The sequence below is a fragment of the Crocuta crocuta genome, unplaced genomic scaffold, assembly GCF_008692635.1.
Source record: "Crocuta crocuta isolate KB4526 unplaced genomic scaffold, BGI_CrCroc_1.0 scaffold30, whole genome shotgun sequence".
Taxonomy (NCBI): domain Eukaryota; kingdom Metazoa; phylum Chordata; class Mammalia; order Carnivora; family Hyaenidae; genus Crocuta; species Crocuta crocuta.
The window spans coordinates 2,429,866-2,452,042 of record NW_027528345.1 but is presented as its reverse complement, the minus strand read 5'-3'; the positions used below and the strand labels follow the sequence as shown (position 1 = coordinate 2,452,042).

The 22,177-nt window shown below is 35.2% G+C and overlaps 1 protein-coding gene across 1 annotated transcript in view; it reads right to left on the bottom strand.

Moving 5' to 3' along the window:
• LOC144222947 (contactin-1-like) overlaps window positions 1–21,897 on the bottom strand; it is an 80,493-nt gene extending 58,596 nt beyond the window's left edge. Inside the window, exons 1-2 of the mRNA XM_077753657.1 lie at window positions 21,786–21,897; window positions 15,297–15,455 (exon numbers count right to left, since the gene is read on the bottom strand). Coding sequence (XP_077609783.1) covers window positions 15,297–15,455; window positions 21,786–21,897 — 271 coding nt within the window. The remainder of the gene's footprint in view (window positions 1–15,296; window positions 15,456–21,785) is intronic.
• Between the last annotated feature and the right edge of the window lie 280 nt (window positions 21,898–22,177).

Sequence of the window (22,177 nt, the reverse complement as noted above, 5' to 3'; positions counted from 1 at the left end):
GGCGCCCCGCAAACCATGATTTTTTTTTTTCTTTCACTAGGAAAGACAAGCCGCACACATGATCCCCTCAATTATAGTAATAATGCCTCACAGTAGCTGCAATATATATATATTATATCTAATATATGAATAATACATGTAATATATATAATGGTTTTCTGCCAAGCTAAAAATTGATTCAGTGCCATAGGGAAGTATGAGTATCCTTCAGCAGGGGATAGCAAAGCATTTGCCCTCCCCCCACACATTTTTTTTTCCTGTGTCCTTTCATTTAATATGACTCTAAAAGATTAGATCTACTTTGTTGGGAAAATATTCCACAGCTCTTACTTTTGAAATCTATGACCTTCTCATAATTTACTGTTGTGTTAGTTTTATGCTTCAATCTACAAATAATATTAAATAGCTCCTGTGCATGAACACTGCATAAAGTTTCCCAACACATCTGGAAATATTTGAAATCTAATATTGTTTCTGGTACTCTCACTTCCAGTTACTAAATACCTTCTAGAAACTTGCCCTATCAGGGACTCCGACCCTCCCATACTTCTATCTTTTTATATCTTACTTCAGTTTCAGTTGTTCTACGGGATTCTACCTTACAGCCTCTTCATCTTTAAAAATTATCTGTAATATTGCCTTCTTCTTATTCACCACACCGTTAAACACTTTGTTACTGAAGTGCAAAGAACTGTTATGTACTTCACTTATAATCACTTTTTAATGACCCAAATCTGTTTTCCACTTCTTTATATTACTAAAATCACTTCTCAAAAATCACAAATCACAATACTGCTTCAAACTGCTAAGTCTAATGACCTCTTCTTTGTTTTTCTCCATGTTATTCCTTCTCCCTGTATGTCCTTCAGGGTAGTTGCTGTATCTCATCAGATTTGTTTACCATATCTTATTGTACTCTGTATCTTATTGGATTTTCATCTAACTGGAGCTGCTCAGATTAATAAAGCATAGTTTGTCTTGCACTGGAGGCATTTAGAGACCAGCTACTCAGCTACATAGATGAAGTCTGTGTTTTTACCCACAACTGTTGTGGCTCAGCCTGAGATATTGTTCCCAGATCTGTTAAAATTTTAAAGAACAGATGAAGGGCACCTGTGTGGCTCAGTAGGTTAAGGGTCCAACTTCAACTTAGGTCATGATCTTGCGGTTCATGGGTTAGAGCCACAGGTCTGGCTCTGTACTGACAGCTCAGAGCCTAGAGCCCGCTTTGGATTCTGTATCTCCCTCTCTCTCTGCCCCTCCCCTACTCTCCTTCCCTCCCTGTCTCCCTCCCATTCTCTCTCTGTCTCTCAAAAATGAATAAACATTTTAAAAAAACAGATGAAAGACAAATTATCCCTGGATTCCCCACACCCTTCCCCATAGGAAATAGTCATACCTTCCTCAGAGTGCTCAAAGCAACATGTTTATTTACTAAGCTGCAGATCCCAACAAATAATTATGCCTCAAAGATGAACACTTCACAAGTTCTCCTATGTTAGCCATGTAAATTCTTTGTTGAGATATGTACATTAATTGCACAGAAACAAAATGTATGGCTTTCTTGATGTCTATAAACCATGTGATGATTTCCATTTCTGATTAGGAATTAATACGAATTTGAGAGACTTTATTTTGCTATTCAATTGTCACCACATATGTGTTAGAAACGAAAAATGAATGCACAGAGGGGTTAAAGATAATTGTAGCACTTTAGATAAAATACATACTGAAGGCTGGATATTAAAATAACTCTTGGAAACCTTTTAAACTGCGTAACTCATATTCTGAAGTTAAAACTCTACATGTTACAAGAAATAAGAAATAAAGAATATGTGATCTTACAATCAATGATTAGATGAAATTTTGTGTGTTTAACTCTATGTACAAGTATTGTGGTCACAGGCAAATAATTTCAAAAATAACTCTTAGAATAATTTATTATACTGTAATTTGTTGAATCAAAAACATTGCCTTCATCAGATCAAGTATCTTTTACCAAAACATTTTACTGTAATCCTTTATATTATAATCAAAAGTAACCTCTTTATTTAGAACACAGCTAAAAATGAAATATGTTTACTATGTTAGATTGAATTTTTTTCCATTTCATTATGTTTATCTCAAACTCTTTTAACATGCTTCAATAAATCGAGATTGACTTGCTCTTCAAAGATCATCCACTCAGCTCATGATGCATAAACAAAATGCTGAAATAAAGGTAACTGCACCTTCTAATAGAGTATTTTATATCTTGCCTGATTTATTGACTTAATGTCCATTTAGCTTTGAATGTTCTGCTATAGTTTAGCAGCTAAGGGACATTTTTTCACAGGTGGAACTGACATATACCCTACATATCTGACAAGAATCTGAACACCTTAGGGCACCGTAAATTTTTTTTAATGTTTTTATTTGTTTCTGAGAGAGAGAGAGAGAGAGAGAGAGAGAGAGAGAGAGAGAGAGAGACAGCATGAGCAGGGGAGGGTCAGAGAGAGAGGGAGATACAGAATGTGAAGCAGCCTCCAGGCTCGGAGCCAGCTGTCAGCACAGAGCCCGACACGGGGCTCGAACCCACGAACCGTGAGATCATGACCCGAGCCAAAGTCAGATGCTTAACCGATGGAGCCACTCAGATGCCCTAAAGGTTAAGTGTCTGACTTGATTTTGGCTCAGGTCATGATCTCATAGTTCATGGGTTCAAGCCCCACATCAGCCTCTGCACTGACAGTGTGGAGACGGCTTGGGATTCTCTCTCTCCCTCTCTCAGTGTTCCTGCTCCTCCCCTGTTTGCACTTTCTCTTTCTCTCAAAATAAATAAACTTAAAAAAAAAAATCTGAGCACTAGATACTGTATATTTGTATTCAGCCTTGCAAGAACAGAAGACTCGGGCAAATCATGATTCCTTCCAAGGAAGTAAATATCTCTAACATAAGGCAGCTTATTCAGCATTAGGTTCCAGAGTAATTTAACAGTGAACAAACTAAATTTTCTCATAACATTAATCATTAAAAAGATTTTAATAAAATACTTAGAAAAAATAGAATATTATTGAATTAATCAAGTATAAACAATATCATTTTACTGTGAAGCATTAAAAATAAATAGCTTTTAAATTTGCCCTTCTGCCTTGAGTTCAGTCTAACAGTGATTTCCTAATGATGTTTATATGAGTGTTTCTGTATTTCAGTCACAGAACTTAAAATTATTTAAAAGGAAAATCAAGCCAATGTCATAATTATTCTTTCAGTTTAGAAAAAGAAACTGATGCTGACAATTTTACTTTTAGACTTGAAAGCTTAGGCAATTTCCTTAGAAGTACCAATTTGAGAATTGGTGTTTTATTTAACAGTGTACACACTGGTTTATGACAAATCCTAAATTGTAATAATCATGAAGCACATAAAGACAGGCCCTTGATTCAAAATAAACTGTTGACTGCTTAGTTCTCATTAATTACTGTTTAACTTGTATAGTCATTTTTACAGAAATAAAGTTACCATGAATGTAACTTTCAAATTTAATGTGCATCAAAATCTCATTCTGATTTAAAACAAAATATTTAGGAAGAGATTCAAATGGTTATATATGTGATTTTCTAGAATCTAGAAAATCAAAGGGATTAAAATTATGCATTATAGTCTTACATCTGCTTTTATTCTACTTTTAAATATACATTCTTTCTGATTAGCTGTTAACAAAATCAAATGAACTCCGTAATATTTGGATATTCAAATGAGAGTAGCTATTTGTAACTCTTAATGACCTGTTCTGCTGGTGGAACAGATTGCTAACATTCCTAATGCATCTACCACGTTAAACTGATGTGCTTCCCATAACAGGTAAAAATAAGAGGAGGTCTGAGATAGATAGTTCACAATAATGTAATGTCTTAGGGTCTTCTTGAGCTGAAGTTGTAGGTTTATTTCTTAATCTAGGCTTTGATCTCCAACAGGAAAAATTTAAATAGGTAGAGCGGAGTATATTTGTTAACTGCTCAACAGCATGATAATCTAAAAATAAATCATCTGAGGATACAAACTGAAATAATCATAATGCACAAAAGTTATTTTGAAGAACTCAAACCAATTAAGCACTATTCATTCAAAAAAGAATGAAATCTAGTTTCTCTCAGTATATTAAAAACAAAAGTATTTAATGCACATGTGAACTTTGTTTTCAAATAGAACAAATTATATTTGGTAACGGGTTCCTCTCAATCATAATGTGCAATTATCACTGTGGCTTTGATCCCTGCTTCTCTTTTCCTTCTCCTCTATTACCTATCAATTTCTACAACCACCATCTTACCCTTCTTGTTCCTCCTTTTCTCTCCCACAAATAATCTTGTAGCACAAAAGACAGTAACATAAATAGAATCTGATTCCAGTACTAAAGATGTACTTTCTTTAATTTAGCAACAAGTGAATATGTACGGCTAATTTTAATTCAATTTGTTAAATATTCCTAACTTGTGAAAGTTTGCTGAAGGGATGAAGCAGCTCAGCTTCATAAAAGACTCATCTAGAACTCAGAAATGATTTTTACATAGTGCACCTAACGGGATACTCAGATCAGCACTCTGAAGTAAGTATACAGACAAGTAGCATTATGCTATTTTTACAGGAAAGGCAAATGAATCCCAAAAGAAGTTCCTTAATTAACCAGGTCACAGTGCTTACATGTAGAGCAGCTTTAATGCAGGCCTCCTCATGGCTTAAAAATGTATACTTTTTGCTGCTTTTAAAAATATTTATCTCTTTTAGTACCAATGATAGCAACTAAATTTAACAGTAACATGCTAGCTACAAAATACGCTCTTACCACCGTTTCTCTCCATTATCAGACATAACTAAAAAACTTAAAAACAAAACTAAATAAAAAGCAGAATGGCTTCATTGCACATGAAACTAATGCTCTATGTAAAGCATGAAAGTGCCGATTCTTGTATTATTTTTTTTCTCTTTTCCTTCTGAGGATGATCCGGCATAAATAAATGCCAAAGCTGTCAAAACAAACCCAAATGCACCATTTTAGGATATCAACTCACCAACTGCACCTGCAGATCCATTAGCTATGAGGGTATGTCTTAATGACACATTACTTTGAAGGATGCTTTTGTTATCTCTTTCTTACAGTCAAAATTAAATGGGCTACAATGAATTACAAACACATCTTCCAATTCTTCATTTGGGACCATCCATTTTATAATGCACTTGTCTGAATCCAAAGACTATACCCAACCTTGCACTGTGATCTTAACATTAAGTAATTGGACAGATAAGGGCATGTGCTGCATTAGATAATGTTGTGTCTTTCAATCAGCATAATGAGGTGCAGGGGCAACCTTTCCATCAAATGGGAACCAGCCTTTATCCCACATAACATATGCTGGCATCTTTTAGAGAGTTGCTATAATGGTACATGGCAAGACAAACATCCCCTTGTTTTAAAAAGTATTTTTATTTTTTCGTAAGAATGAACAATGTGAATGTCCAATTTTGTACAGATTAAATTTTTTAAAAGGGGGAAGAAAAGAGAAACAACGTTTAAAGATAACTTCTATTTAATTTTATTATATTAAATGTATATTCCTCTATATTAAATATATATATTCCTCCAAGATGATTAGAAATTACATGAAGTTATATGATTCTCTATATACTTATAAAATTGTAAATACAGTGCCAAATGTGGTGATCAATTACAGCATAGACAATATTTTCTTATAAGCATGTTAAACTGTAAAATGAGAATAGCATAATAAATACATTTTATTCAGCAAATATTATGCACCAGATAGTACTGCTTTAGTTATATGTTTTTAATCATAAAAACCATCTAAAAATAAATAATTTCCACTTAGAGATGAGAAAGCTGTGAGAGGTTAAGTTATCTGCCTCTAATCAAAGGCTTGAAACAACGGTACTAAGATTCTACTGAAGAATCAGTGTCCTGGAGCTTCAATACTACACACTGCTTTCAACTGAGGTTGAAAGGTCTTTAGAGTTACATATAAACTATTGGTAGTGAGTATTTCAAAAGGACCCTGATCTTCTAAATATGATATTAAATATAAATCATTAATGCAGATTCAAAAGTCAGACTAAATCTTTCTCTGAGACGCTTTTTGTTCTTATTCCTAAAAACATATTTAATCATTTCTACTTTGAGATTTTTAAAAAAATCTTAAAATAATTCCTTCCAGTGATCAACCCAGGTATACCACAGCAATCACCTTCTGAAATTAAATAATTAAGATACTGTTTGTAACAGAACTCCTGTGGAGGAGTAGAGAAGGTCTATATCTATCATCAATGCCAGAGAAAGTATCTTCCTTCCTCTATGAACAATTTACTATTTCAAAATGTGTGTTCAAATTAAGTCTCAGTTCATACTGTATTAGTCAAGAGATCATGGAAGGTTAATCAAGCTCAAGAGATTTTTTTTTAAAAAGGCCTATATTTAAGAATGATATATATTTTTTATTTTAACTTATTTTTTTTAATTTTTTATAAATGTCTATTCATTTTTGAGACACAGACAGAGACAGAACATGAGTGCGGGGTGGGCAGAGAGAGAGGGAGACACAGAATCTAAAGCAGGCTCCAGGCTCTGAGCTATCAGCACAGAGCCCAAACCATGGCTTGAACCCACNTCTGTCTGTAGCCATAGTTTCTTTGATGTCCCCTATGTTTTTTTCAAGCCCGGCTATTAATTTTACCATTATTATTCTAAAATCTTGTTCAGTTATGCTGCTGATATCTGTTTTGAGCAGTTCATTAGCTGTCATTTCTTCTTGGAGTTTCCTTGGAGGAGAGCTCTTTCGTTTCGTCATTTTAGTTAGCTTTCCAGCTCTTGTTGGTTTTAAAGACCTGTTATGCTCTCTGTATCTATGAGCGCTGCTATATTCAAGAAGACTCTTTGACTGTCTAGGGCCTATCCTTTCAGACAGTGTTTTTTGAATGGTATCTCTTCGTCTTCCTTGTTGGGACCTTACCTATTTTATTTTCCTATTCGTAGTGATATTTGGGACTCTCCACCTTGTGTGCTCTGGCTTGTTTCTTGAGGTAGGCATTAGAAGCCTTTCTCAGTGGATTCTGCGTCCTTTTTTCTCCCAATCTCTCAGGTTTCATAAGGTTTCCAATGGCTTCAGATCTTTTCTGTGTGATGTATGGGCGCGAGTGCAAGTACGGAGCTCCTTACTTCTCCGTCATCTTGCCCCCTCCTCTCGACATACTCCTTACTTTAACACTCAGATCAAAAGACCCCTATGAGAAGGTCTTATTTTAACAACCAACCATACACAATAATCCATAAATTTATTTGCAAATGCCTTGAGTCCATGAGGCTTGGAAAAAAAAAAAAGATTCTTACTATTCTTTGGAGGAAAAGAGCAGCAAGTCTCATGGGTATCCTAAGGTCAGTAATTCAGATTGTTTTGGTTGCCTGGAAGCCACACTTATGGTATTCTGCTGTCAGACTACAAGCACTAACTGAAAAGCTTCAGAAATAGCTGAATGCCTATATTGTTTCAAGAATAACTCTAGGCAATGTAATTCCACCTGTTCTAGATTCTTTAAAGTTGACTAGTGAATCCTGGTATTTCCTTAGCATATAAATAGATTCAGAATCTTTAGGTTCTTCCCTCTCCATCCAAAATTCAAGCATTTGAAACTATCCAAAATCCACTCAGAGGTTCTAAGTGATAAAGTAGGTCTGTGTTTGCGAATGGAAAAGGGGATCTACAGGCTTCTCATTGGCTCTGTGTTATATTAGAGCTTCTAGACCCAATCCACAAGGTCTTCTGGCAGACCTTTACAAGAAGCCATAGATTTGGCAAAGTTCTCTGCAGCGAAAGAGAAGCAAATTGTGCTCTGGCATCTCAAAAGATGTAATTCATTGATTTTTTCTCCAAGGAAATTTTGAATGTAACCTCATAAAACCCCAGAAATTCATATTTGAAATAAGAACAACAAAAAGTGAAGCTACAGAAAGGCAGAAGAGAAAATGGTAAATTCTATAGCATTGCACCCGACAATGAGTCTAGTAGTTTTTTTTTTCCATCTTTTGAAACCTATCAATGTGACAAAGAATTTTTAAAAATACTAAAAACTAAGTAAAGACATGGTAGAAGAGATACTCATATACTGGTGGCAGGAATAAAAATTGTTTCTAGCTCTCTACAGGATAGTTTTTTAGTATAGTGCATGGGTTTAGGCATGTTTACTCTCAATAATTTAGTTTACAAATATCTATTCTAAGGAAATAGTCTGACTTTAAAGAAACATTTATATACTAAGATGTTATCACAGATTTTCAAATGATAAATTCTTGGCTTCCACATGACGGAATTTTAAATATAAAGCCATTTTTCTTCTTTGTTTTAGAGAATATACCCCAGGTTTGTTCTCTTAATTGACCTTCATAGCATGTTTTCTAGGCCTCTTTTTGTTCAATCCCCTTCCACATATACGTCCTATCACCAACAATATTCTGTGAAATTTCCTAAGTAGCAGCATAGAATCAAACGCAACATTATACATCTTATCTATGCATCTTGTAGAACCGTGAGAAAATGGCATCAAATTTCAGCTGTCTATCCCCTAAAAAATCCAAGAGAAATAATATTTACAGTAGATTGTCTCAAAGATACGTAGACTATTATTTCATTTCATTATTCTAAATGTAATCCTTGGACTGCTGAAACATGCTATCTTTGAAAAATATTTATTGAATACCTTACATAACTACCTTCATAAAATGGTGTTTAGTCTTATACATTCTATTTTCACTGTAAATAAAAACTACATAACTGCATTTATTGCAAAAATATTTTTCATTTCTACTTAGCACTGTCACAAGAGAATTTTACTTACATAACTAGCAACAAGAACGGGTAATACAACCTACAAAATAATTACTTTTCAGAGCCTATCAGAGAGCTGAGTTTGTGAAGTTTGTGAAGAAGAATAGGTAGAGGAATGGGGAGAGGAGAACACAGTCATTAATGTTCAGAAGAAGAAGAAAACAGTTTAACTTTTCAAAGTTATTGAAAGACAAAGTGTAGGTTGGCATGGCTCTTTAGAATCCCAGGAGGTCCCAAATCAAGGAGTACCTGTACCCATCAGTCAGTTCTTTTTCTGCAGGCCTTCACCAAGCATTCTAAAAATGGTTGCGGGCAGGACAAGAGAGCCAACAGAGACCTCCCTCTACGGCACAGACATCTCAGATCTGTTCAAGTCTAAGACCAAAGCAGGAAATTGGAGACTGCCATATGCACTCCAGGCCTTATGCTGAATAAGTGCTTGGCCGTGTGTGGCTGCGTGAGTGGCAAGAAAGCAATGGCAGATCTGCTTTCCCGGGAAGAGACAATGGCCTTGGGTCTGCTGAAGTCTGAATGAACCTAAGAGAACTAAGAACCTCTCCCATCCTTGGAAACTCTGGGCTTTCGACTAATGATCAGACAACAGCTGCCGAGGGCAGAAGAAAAGAAGCTGATAGAACCCTCCCTGAGAGCCAGGCTAGAAGAACAAGCTGAAGTCTGATGGTAAGGCTGGAAAACATTCACATGTGAGAGAGGGTTTTGATCAAATTTTCTTGACCCTCTCTCTACCGAATTGAATCTAACTGCAAAGCTTACATGACCTCAACTACAGACTATAGTGACAAAACGAGGATTTTGGAAAAATGACATGCATTTTCCAGGGTAAAAGTAAAATCCGCTTTATGTTCTACGCTTCTTTTTAACACAATGTTTGGATATTAAAAAAGTTATCAGGACATGAGAAAACAAGGAAACGTGAATCATTTTCAGGAAAGGAAAAGAAAAAAACAAACAAACCAAGAGACAGAGCCAGACTTAAAGATGGCCAGATGTTAAATGATCAAAGATTATAGAACTAGTAGAAATATGTAAAATTATCAAGTGAAATAAGGTGCACAACTTGCACGAACAAAAAGGAAATTTCTATGGAATACTATGTAAACAATCTTAAAAGGAACAAAATGCTGGAAACAAAAAAATCCTGGAGATAAATAGAAATAAAAAATCTAAATTATTTTTATGGGATCTTCAGCAAACTGAATGTAGCATAGAAAAGAATCTGTGAAGGTGAAGGCAAGTCATTAGACACTACCCAAACAGAAGCAAACATACACGTCCAGGATCTATGCAACACATCAAACAACCTAGTAACATGGCAACACAGACCAAGAAGACAAAGAGACAATGAGACAGAAGCAGTATCTGAAGAGATAATGGCGGAGAATTTCCAAAGTTGAAGGAAGATATCAACTCAAAAATCCAGCTTGCCAGTAAATCCCCACCAGGATAAATATATTTTCATCAAACTGAAAAGTAAAAAGGAAAAGAAATCTTGAAAGCAGCTAGACATCATGGACCCATTAAACATAGGAATACAAAGTAAAAGCAATAAATAGTTCACTTCTTATCAGAAACAACGAAAGCAAAAAGACAAAGAAATAATATTTTCAAAATGCACAAGGGATGCCTGGGTGGCTCTGTCAGTTAAGCCTCTAACTCTGGATTTTGGTCCAGGTCCTGATCTCATAGTTTGATTCATGAGATTGAGCCCAGAATTGGGCTCCATGCTTTCAGCTCAGAGCCTGCTTGGGATTCTCTCTCTCTCTCTCTCTCTCTGCCCCTCCCCTGCTTTCTCCCTCTCCCTCTCTCTCTCTCAAAATAAATAAACTTAAAAAAATTAAAATAAGAAATAAAGGGGTGCCTGGGTGTCTAGTTGGTTAGGCATCAGATTTCAGCTCAGGTCATGACTCACAGTTTGTGAGCTCGAGCCCCACATCGGGCTCTGTACTGAGAGCTCAGAGCCTGGAGCCTGTTTCAGATTCTGTGTGTGTGTGTCTCTCTCTCTGCCCCTCCCCCATTCACGTTCTGTCTTTCTGCCTCTCCAAAATAAATATACGTTAAAAAAAGAAATAAATTATCACAAAAATGAAATGAAAGAAATTTCCAAAGGCTGAAGGTCATTGACTCCAGCAACCCGAACAATTGAAAATATTAAAAAAGTTCTTCACTTAGGAAAATTATACTAGATGGAAATCCAGTTCTACATAAATAAATGAAGAATCCTTTCCAAAATGGAACTAAATCCTCACCTGCACTTAATCACTCTTCTCTTTCAGTGAATGCTTCTACCTTCTACAGTGAATGCTTCTATGCAGATGCTAGAGCCAAAATCTCATTTCTCATTCTCAATTCTGTCCTTTCCTTCAATCTCCATACTCAATTTGCTAGAAAGTTCTGTTTTGCCTTCAAAAATATATCTCAAACCCATGCACTGCTCTCCATGCGCATCACTATCCCACTGTCGTAGCCTCTGACATCTACCATCCAGACATCTTTCACCTGCAATGTCCTCCTAGCTATTCTCCATGTTTCTAGCTTCAGCCTCTAGAAATCCCTTCTCCATACATCCGCCAGTGACTGTTCTCCCCTTCAAATTAGAAATCAGATTATTGCTCCTTCATGTAAAAATTCCTTATAGGATCCACAAGCCCCCTGCATATCTTGTCATCCACTATTGTTATTTGCATTATAAACTACCCCCAAATTTAGTGGCTGACATCAACTGTCATTTTGCTCTGTCTCATGAGTTTTATATACACAAATTATTTATTATAAGGGTGCCTGGGTGGCTCAGTCAGTTAAGCGTCCGACTTCGGCCTACGTCATGATATCATGGTTCATGACTTTGGGTCCCTCATTGGGCTCTTCTGCTGTCAGTGTGGAGCCTACTTAGGATCCTCTTTGTCCCTCTCTTTTTGCCTCTCCCCCATCACACTTTGTCTCTCTGACACACAAAAATAAACATTTAAAAAATTATTATACATATTTTATGAGTAAAATAAAAATTTTTGTTGGGCCTAAAACATATAGAAGTGTAATATATTTGATAATATCTTAAAGGCAGGTGGATGCAAAGTCCTATCAGAGTAAGGATGGTAACTCACATACACAAGAACAAATGAGAAGGACTAAAAATGTAAATAAAAATGTTAATTTAACAAACTCTATAAATAGGTACTTGCCTTCCTTCCATCTTGTGGCTTCTTTAGAAGACATTAACAGAAGAATAACAGGTTTGTAACATATAAAGAGGTATAAAAATAATACATAGCACCAAAAAGGGGGGTGAAGATGAGCCACCCAGGCACCCTTATAATAAATAAGCTGTCTAGTAGTAATATTTCTATAACTCACTGAAACTAAGTTCCTAAAAATAGAAAGTCTATTCTTATAAGTTCAGATATAGCTGATAAGCCCTGGAGTAACCATTAAATAAATATATATTTAAAATTCATTTATTTATATACAATTATGTATATGTAGTATATACACAGTAACCGTTAGCTATATATATGTAAACATATATATGTATATTCATTAAAATAAATAAAATGTTATACTAGAAAATATTCACTTGAGCAGTAAGGAAGGAATAAAGGAACAAAAACAAGTGAAACACTTAGTAAGCAAAAATACAATGGATGATTATCAGAGGGGAGGTGGGAAGAGAATGGGGTAAAATTGGTGATGGGAATGAAAGAATGCACTTGTGATTAGCACCAGGTACTGTATGGAAGTGTTGAACCACTAAACTGTTCACCTGTAACTAATATTACATTGTATGTTGACTAACTGGAATTTAAATAAAAACTTAAAAAAAATAAATAAAATACAATGACAGATATAAACCCAACTATATAAATAATAGCATTAAATGTTAATCGATTAAAGAATCCAAAAAAAAGGTAATGAGTGTCAGAATGGGTGAAAACTAAGATGCACCATATGCTTCAACTGAAAACATACTTTAGATTCAAAGACTGAAACAGGCTGACAGGTCTGTAAGACATAGGATGTAAACAAGAATCATGAGAAAGTTGGGGTGAATAGATTAATATCAGAAGCATCCTTTTCTTCAAATTCAACTCCTGCATCCTGATCTATCTTCACTATTATTTCATTTCTCTTTAGGAGAAATCACCCAAAGTACACCATAGGACTTACTATACATTTTAATCTTTCCTACTAGAATGTAAACTCTTTGAGGGTATAATTAGTGTGTGTGTGTGTGTGTGTGTGTGTGTGTTTTCTGTTTTGTTCATGGATCGCCAGGTGTATATCAAGAATCTAGGACATGTTCTTGCATACAATTGAAACCCCACAAGTATGCGTTTAATAAATGAGCATTATTGGTCCTGATCTAGGAGCGAGAGTTAGGGCAGAGGATAAAACAAAACTTCATCCTCATGGAACTTACTTTCTCATGGAATAGATATTGATATAGATGTAGACATAGACAAAGACATAGCCATAGTTATTTTAATGACAAGTATATTTCAATTCAGCTACCTAGTAAGAATATATATTTAATGGAAATGATTATAATTATTACTCCTTTTTCAAAGCAAACCAAATTTAAATTTGTTTATTGCATTTTGTTCTCCAGTATATATAATCAGTGTCAATTAGGTTAGATATCTAATATTATTATCATCCATTTTCATTCTGTTCAGAGAAATAGAAACTATTCATACTTTAGGTTTATCAAATATCTAAATGGTTTTTATATTATTTTTCAAATGGTCTGATTATGCCAAGTTTATTTATAGATAACTCTTACACTCACAAGCATAATGTAGTAGAAATATTTTACCTGTTTCTAACTCATGTGTACTTTATATATTATATGGAGAATACTGTGACACTAAAATATATCTAAACCCTCATAACAGGCTTCAGGTTTATATTTGGTTAATTTCCCATGATAGGAATAAATTATCAAAGAACACTAAATCTAAACTAAAACTTCTCAGTGATCTATACCATTAAATCCCATTATTTTAGTTAAAGAAAAAATAAGCAGGTTTGGGATATGCTGGGACTTCTTTTTAGATTTTTTAAAGGATAAACATATTACTCATTTTTGTTTTCTTTTTCTCTGCTTGTGACAACTGAGCACATATTTCTATGTCTCTTCCTTACATCCAAAAAACTACCAATTATAAGTTTTTTTAAAAATAATGTCACAATGACAAACAGAAACAGGTTATTTTATCAAAGGGATCCTCTATTGGGGCGCCTGGGTGGCTTAGTCGGTTAAGCGTCCGACTTTCGCTTAGGTCATGATCTCGCGGTTCGTGGGTTCGAGCCCCGCGTCGGGCTCTGTGCTGACTGCCAGCTCAGAGCCTGGAGCCTGTTTCAGTCTGTGACTCCCTCTCTCTCTGACCCTCCCCTGCTCACGCTGTCTCTCTCTCTCTCCTAGAAATAAATAAAACATTAAAAAAAAAAATTTAAAAAAAAAATAAAAAAAAAAAGGGATCCTCTATTTTCTTCGACATTATAAGAGATAAGCTGATGTGTGATGTTGTAGTCTAGTCATGACAAATGGCAATGGTGATAGTTATAAAGGAAGGAACCCACTTACTCATTTATTTTTCCTGATCAATTTTTAGAATACCTTAGTATAAGAAAAAATTGATACACAAAACTTCATTGAAAATATGTTTTGAGGAAATTCAAAGCAGGTATAATCATCTTCAAAAGACAAAGGATATAGTAATGAGAAATTGGGTGCTTAAATTATTTATAATCAAAGTGGCTTTTCTTTAAATGTTTTTTTTTTTTTTTTTATTTCTAGGAGAGAGAGAGAGAGAGACAGCGTGAGCAGGGGAAGGTCAGAGAGAGAGGGAGTCACAGACTGAAACAGGCTCCAGGCTCTGAGCTGGCAGTCAGCACAGAGCCCGACGCGGGGCTCGAACCCACGAACCGCGAGATCATGACCTAAGCGAAAGTCGGACGCTTAACCGACTAAGCCACCCAGGCGCCCCTCAAAGTGGCTTTTCTAAAAATGCAGAATCATAGTACCTATAATTGCAATAATTGCAATACCTATAATTGGGATAAATGGGTCATAAATAATAAGCTATGCATGCCATTTCCCAGAAAAAGTTTTCCCAAAGTTTTTTTCCTAATAAATCTTAGAATTGCACATAGCAAACTAGAAAACCAGGAGACCTCTCTTTGCTTTCCCATTGTTGATTCAGAAATGTCACTTCTCCTGCCACCTTTAAAAAAAACTAAGTTCCTTGTTTTCTTCACTACCAATCCACATGGATGCTTGAAAAAAAAATAGAAAAGCATTTCAATGTAAGTGATGAAATCCTTAAGAAGTCCAGATATTCACTTTTGCAAAAAAAAAAAAAAGTCCTTTAAAAACATGTACAGATTAATCAGACAAATGAAACTCACCTGTCTTTGCATCTTTCCAGTCATCTGAAAGAATAGTCTTGGTCTGAATAGTGTACTTAGATATAGGACTATGATTGTCTGAACCACGGCTCCAAGTAAGTGCAACGGAAGTGGCTCTAATGTCTTCTATTCGCAGACCACCGGGAGGGCCTGGAGGGCCTGGAATGAAAATTTGGGTAATGAACCAATGAATCCCAACTAGCAAATTAAGTGCACTTTAAAATACAAAAATGTCTTCTATAAAATTAAAAAACCTTTGTATGATATAATCAGTGGTGCTACATTCCTTTTGGAATATATAAACCATAATAGGCAATAATATAATATTTACAGTCTTTACTAAATGGGTTCATGGTGTCTCTTTAAAAAAGGAGATAAATGCTATCATTTAAAAATGGCATTATTAATCAGGATAAATATGACAATCATTGGCTCATAAAATGGATATACATGAAAATCTTTGAGTTACAAAATCTAATTGGCATTATAGGACCTAACAGAGTGTAGCGATTTAATAAATGTTTGCTGAATGCATAAATCAGATATGGTAGCACAATTCAGTCCAGATGTAGAGCAGTTAGTCAAATGTTTCATTGTACTTTCCTCAAATGGAACAAAATCTTTTGATAACCCTAAATGGTATAGTAGTTTATTTTACTTGTAGTGGGAAATTCAGGGAATGATTGTATCATTTTTGATAGCACATTTCATATTTTTTACAGTAATGGGAATAAATAATATTTAGAAAATCTCTATTTCCATAAAATATAGTATATATTTAGAGATATACTAGAAATGTTCTGAAACACCAAATAATATATTGAGATGTAGGACAGAAAGATTATTAATGCAGAACATAAAATAATGTTAAAAATAGGTTTTCATAGATGCTTCATAACTCAGTACCAATATTATTCATTGAGAGCACTATGACAGGTAGTAGAAAAGAAAAGACACAGGATGCATAACTTTTGGGTTTGGAAGAGCTGTTAAGGGTCTTGAAAAGGGTGAAATGGATCTGCAAATAAATAACTATAATTGTCCACGCCAGTAAATGTCACAATGATTGCAAACAAAATATTTATACTTTGCATTATATTTCCTCATTTTCAAACATGAGAAAAACATCCTTTAGGTGGTAGAGTGGCATCCATTGCTTCCAATACTACAGAAGGTTCTCAGTGAATAGAAATATCCTTGTATAGGCATTTCAGAAAATACTCTCATTTGTTTTTTCTGGACCAGAAAGGAGTCCATCCCCAACTAAATGAGGCATATTAAACATAATAACAACTTTGGTAAAATGATACCTTTGGCTTTTCATTGTGAATGTAGTACTAAAGACATCTGTTTTTATCTTGTAGCTAAATATAAATACTTTACTACTTATTTACCAAATCAGATGCTTAGCCTGCATGGCTTTTTTTTTCTCCAATTGGGTTTTGGTTTTGCAAAGTTATAGACGGTTTCCTTGAAGTTGGGCTCAAGGGGGAAAATGTGTAGATAGATCCACACAAATATATTACTGCTAATACTAAAATAACACAAGACACATCCTATTGGTGGTAGTAAATTTTATTATTTGGAGGTTTATATAACATATAAATAAACTTTTATAAATGGATCATCTCTAATAGTTTAATTATATTTCATTAGGTTAATTAAAACTAACATATATACATCATCCAGAATAAATGAAAACAGACACATAAGTAATATAGAACACATGCAATATTCTGAAAGATAAAAAACTTCATTTTTTTGTGTTTAAAAACCACATTGATCAGATACTTTTTATGAGCACAAAGGTATGGCATCAATAAAATGTTAAGGGGGATTTAAGGTATAATTGCCATAGGTTAGTCTATAACCATTAAAGTATAAATTATTTCTCTGCTGTTTTTCTCTGAAGTTCTTGGAGTGGCAAATGAATAATATTTTAAAAGGTCAGATTAGAGTTGCATATTAGGAACATATTTGTTGGAATACAACATGCCAAATAATTTCACTCAGTCATCCATTAATTGAAGAGTAACACTGTAGTGCAAGACATTGTAATTAAATTTGTCCATTCTTTTCCTCTGATGTATGTGTGGCTGCTAATGGGTTCATAACAAATATTTTGGCATATACATAAGTGCATATATCACAGGTGAACTGCACACAGTTCTATAAACATAGCGGTCATCCACAATACAAGCTCCAATCTTCCATTTGCCTTAAATATCATCCTAAGGAGGTGAAATTGAGAGAACAAATGGAAAGGTGGTGGCTGAGATCCTCAAAACCATGGCGTGGTGATATTACTTAGTAATGTGAAGTAGACTTTTCCATCACTAAGTGACTACAAATATCTCCCGGAAGATACCTGAGAGAAAAATACTATTAAAGGCAGGTACTGTAATGTTTAAAATAGGCTTGACTTTAAATTCTGTGCTCTTTGCCTGGTGACTCAGTTGATTAAGTGTCGACTCTTGATATCAGCTCAGGTTATGATCTCACATTTGAGATGAGATCTAGCCCCACTTCGTCAAGTTGGACTCCATGCTGAGCGTGAAATCTGCTTAAGATTCTCTCCCTGTCCTTTACCCCTCTCCTATGCTCATACAAGCTCTCCACACACTCTATTATATATTATTATATTAATTATATTAATTACATTAATTATATTATGTTATTATACTTGTATATATAATAAGTTCTATGTCTCATTTATCATGGGCAAATTTTTAAAATTTATTAAGTTTCCATTTTCTCATCTGTAAAATAAGAGTAATAAAAATTTATCATAGTATTGAATTGTTTCTTAGGATTGAAACAATATCTGGGGCATCTGGGTGGCTCAGTCGGCTGGGCAGCCTACTTCAGCTCAGGTCATGATCTCACGGCTCGTGGGTTCGAGCCCTGTGTCGGGCTCTGTGCTGACAGCTAGCTCAGAGCCTGGAGCCTGTTTCAGATTTGTGTCTCCCTCTCTTTCTGACCCTCCCCTGCTCATGCTCTCTCTCTGAAATAAATTTAAAACAATGTTAAAAATTTTTAAAAAAGGATTGAAACAGTATCTCTAAAGAATATAGTGGCAGACCTGGTCCATAGAAAGCCCTCAGTAAACTTTAACTACTAAAGTATTATTGCTGTTATTCCTGTAAGAGTTTCCTGGGCATCTGAGCTACATAAGAGTAATTATTGTATTGGGAGTGATCTCTTTATCAGCTTGCTCATTTACCACTTGTTTTCACTTAAAAATAAAGTTTTTCTAATACATTTGTTGAAGGTGCAGAAAGGTTGGCAATGTGAAGTCCCTTAGTTTGTACTAAGAAATCAGGATGTAGCAAAAACCTAGGAGTGGTGCTATCAAGAGAGACTTGCAAGCCCGGGAGGTCAGCTCAGGGCCAGTACTGTACTATCTCCCAAAGGAAGATTTTCAAAGCAGCGTAGCTGATATTACTTGCTCTTTTTTTCTGTTCATAATGGAAAAAAATGTTCTGGTAGAATATAAAATAATGCAGCTACGAGTCCCTCAGCACTCACACAAGAAGGCATTCGGAACTGGTCACCTTTGTTATTCTTCCACCGAGGGGAGAAAAAAGCAGTACGATTCTGATTAAGAGCATCTCTTCCTCTCTCCCTCCCTTCCTCTCTCTCTTCCTCTGCCTCTTCTCTCTCTCTCTCTTCCTCTCCCTCTCTTTAAGCTCCTACTGTTGTACAAACACTCTCAAGAAATATACAAGCAATGAACTGAAGCCAAGGAAAAATGTAAGCAAATGGACTGTGACATGCAGCTTATTTCATTATTACCCTACTAATAGATCTTTCCAATTTCTTAAGAGGTCCTCAGGCAGATAGCTAATGGTTCCTAAGAATGTTATTTATGGCATGTTAAATTATAATTAGACAGTGACATTGCTCAGATACAAAGGAACTTTGGAATTTGACATGCATTTTCAATGCCTATATACATTAGATGAAAAATTGTTTTAGTCTTTCATTTTCTTTCGTTTTTCTTTTCTTTCTCTTTTTTAATTTTTAAAACTTATTTATTTTGAGAGTAAAAGAGAAAGTGCATGTGAGTGGGAAAGGGGTCAGAGAAAGCGGGACAGAGAATCCCGATGACCTGAGCCTACATCAGGAGTTGGATGCCTAACCAGCTGAGCCATCCAAGCACCCCCATTCTTTTGTTTTTAATCATGACAGATCTGGGACGGTGTGGGGAGGGGAGGCCTGTGTGGAGGAACTGGGATATTTCTCTGACTAGCCCTAGCAAAACTTTGTTTTGATTCTTCTCACTATCATTAAATACCTACGAAGCTAGAAAGAGAAGGGTAAGGAGAAAAATAAGACGGATCTGGGGGAATAGATAAAAAGTTAGTTAAAGTACACTTTTTGTTTTTAGTTTTTATGAAGAGAGTCTGAACAAATTCTCCTAGGATAAAATTACCAGTGCAAATATCAGTATTGATTCTCTCTATTCCTTCTCCTATCCAAAAGCATGGTGCTCTATCACTATTTTTCTTGGAGCTACCTTTCTGTACCTCAGATGGAGGCTGCCACTATGCACTTCCTTCTCTATTTGCATTATGCTCTCTCTTACTATTCTGGTTTTTCACTCATGTTCTTTCCCTCTGACTTTAAATATCCCTCGCAGAGATTTCTGCCTGAGAACACTCCATAAAAATCTCACCTATAGGGGATAATTAGTGGTCTGTCAAGGTCCTTGTTAGTGCTATGTTTCTACATTGTGGGTTCTTCCTCAAAGTTAGGCAGAAGGAATCTACAATTACTGAAGCTGGTTCTTTTTTTCTTTTTTCTTTTTTTTTTCCCCAGTGAAGAAGGATTGTAGGAAATAGCCAGAATGGTCTTCTACCATCTGTGGTTCAATGCAGTCTCATCTGCCATATCAATACTTCCTTCCCCTACATCTCTCCAGGTTCTCGATGTTTTAACTATGAAAGCACTGATTTCAGGCAATTTCATTTCAGTATGTAATATGGGGCACATACGTTTTAGAGTGCATGTAAGCGAACATCTGTACATTTACCAAGGGATCCAGAAGTCTAAAAGGGTTATTGCCAGACCACACAGTTAGTCTGTAACCGAGTACAGATCGGGACAAGAGACTGGGTTTCCTGGTATAATCTCATATCCTGGTATATGAGATATGAGATTTCTCATATCTCAGAAAATGAGAAAAGGTCCAAATGTGTAGCCCAAATGTGCCTGTCTGCAAGTCTTCCCAAAAGCTACCTGAACATTGACAGGTTTAATCCTGCCATTTTCTTGGATTTGTCCGTATTTTTTAATGTTTTTCTTTTTTTTTTAACTTATTTCTGAGAGAGAGACAGCGTGAGTAGGGTAGGGTCAGAGAGAGAGGGAGACACAGAATCTGAAACAGGCTCCAAGCTCTGAGCTGTCAGTACAGAGCCCAAAGCGGGGCACGAACCCACAAACTGTGAGATCATAACCTGAACCGAAGTCGGACACTTAACCTACTGAGCCACCCAGGCGCCTCTGTATTTCTTAAAATAATATAGTGTATTTTTTAACAAGCATGAACTCATAACAACATAAAATTTATATATGACAAAATGTTAATGAATACAAATTTTATATGTTTTATTTTAATAAAAATAATATATTTTACTGAGCCCGTATTATATTAAAGTCATGCTAAATCTGACAATTCTTACAAATAACCTTATGATGTAGGTGCTATTATTTTTGCTATTTTATCAGTGAGGGAACAGAGACATGGATAGGTTAAATGATCAGAGTGATATAGCTAGCAAATGACAAAGCTAGGATGTAAACACAACCAATTTGCCATGAGACCAACTTTTCAATAACTATAGCACAATGATTTAAAATTTTGCATTATCGGAGTCAACTTAAAAAAATGGTATTGAGCTTCCTTTGGAGACCTTTCTTGTTGGGGATAATATGAATATCTTGGGCACAAATGTATATTTTAGAAAAAATGATAAAAACTGTTATATGATCTTTTTAAATCTTTGCTTGATCTGTTAACTCAGATGAATAAAGATAAATTCATCGCCCATCTATAAATTCATATTCAATAGATCCCCACCATAAAGCCATCTATTAATCTTTCCTGAGTTTTACCAGTGTCTTTCGGTAAAAAGGCCTACGTATAAACAAAATATACATGTGATTTCCACTCAATTCTTGTTCATAGGTAATCAGAGGAAACACTGAGCAAGAACACAATTATTATCAATCTGGCCATTTCTTCTTTGGGAATGTAGTAACATTCTATGAAACTCTATGAAAAGGAGTTTCGACACTTGAGGAAAAATTGCCAGGAAAAAAGTATTTTCAAGTTTCTCCATCAATAACTGAGACACATTTTCTGGTGAGTCCAATGGGATAGAAGATTTGAAATTAGGACCCTCCAGAATTAAGCAGGATGCACACCAGCCATGACTCCACCCCATGCACTGCTTGAGTCTGTGCTGACACTTAGGCAGTAATTACCAATGTACTTTCTTCTTCTTAAACACTGACTTTCTAAACAACCGGACCCAAAACCTCTGGTCCTTTTGGGATCTCCTTCCACACGGCACACATATTTAATATAAACCTTCATGTTCCAGAGCTGCTGCAAGCGTCAAATGCCTCTAGCATTACTCTCTACCTGCAATTCCCAATAAGTAATTAAAGCAAACATCACATGCAAATACTCTGTAGTTCATGGTTAATTTTTACTAAAATAGCAAGCTTTAATGAAAAGTTTGAATGTTAGGGAAACAAAAACTTTTCAAATATAATTATTTTCCCTTTTAAAATAAAATTATCTTTAAAAATCACATCACTGAAAGGACGCCAGTTATATTAGGAGAGGCGACTTCTTTCTTTACCAGAATGTT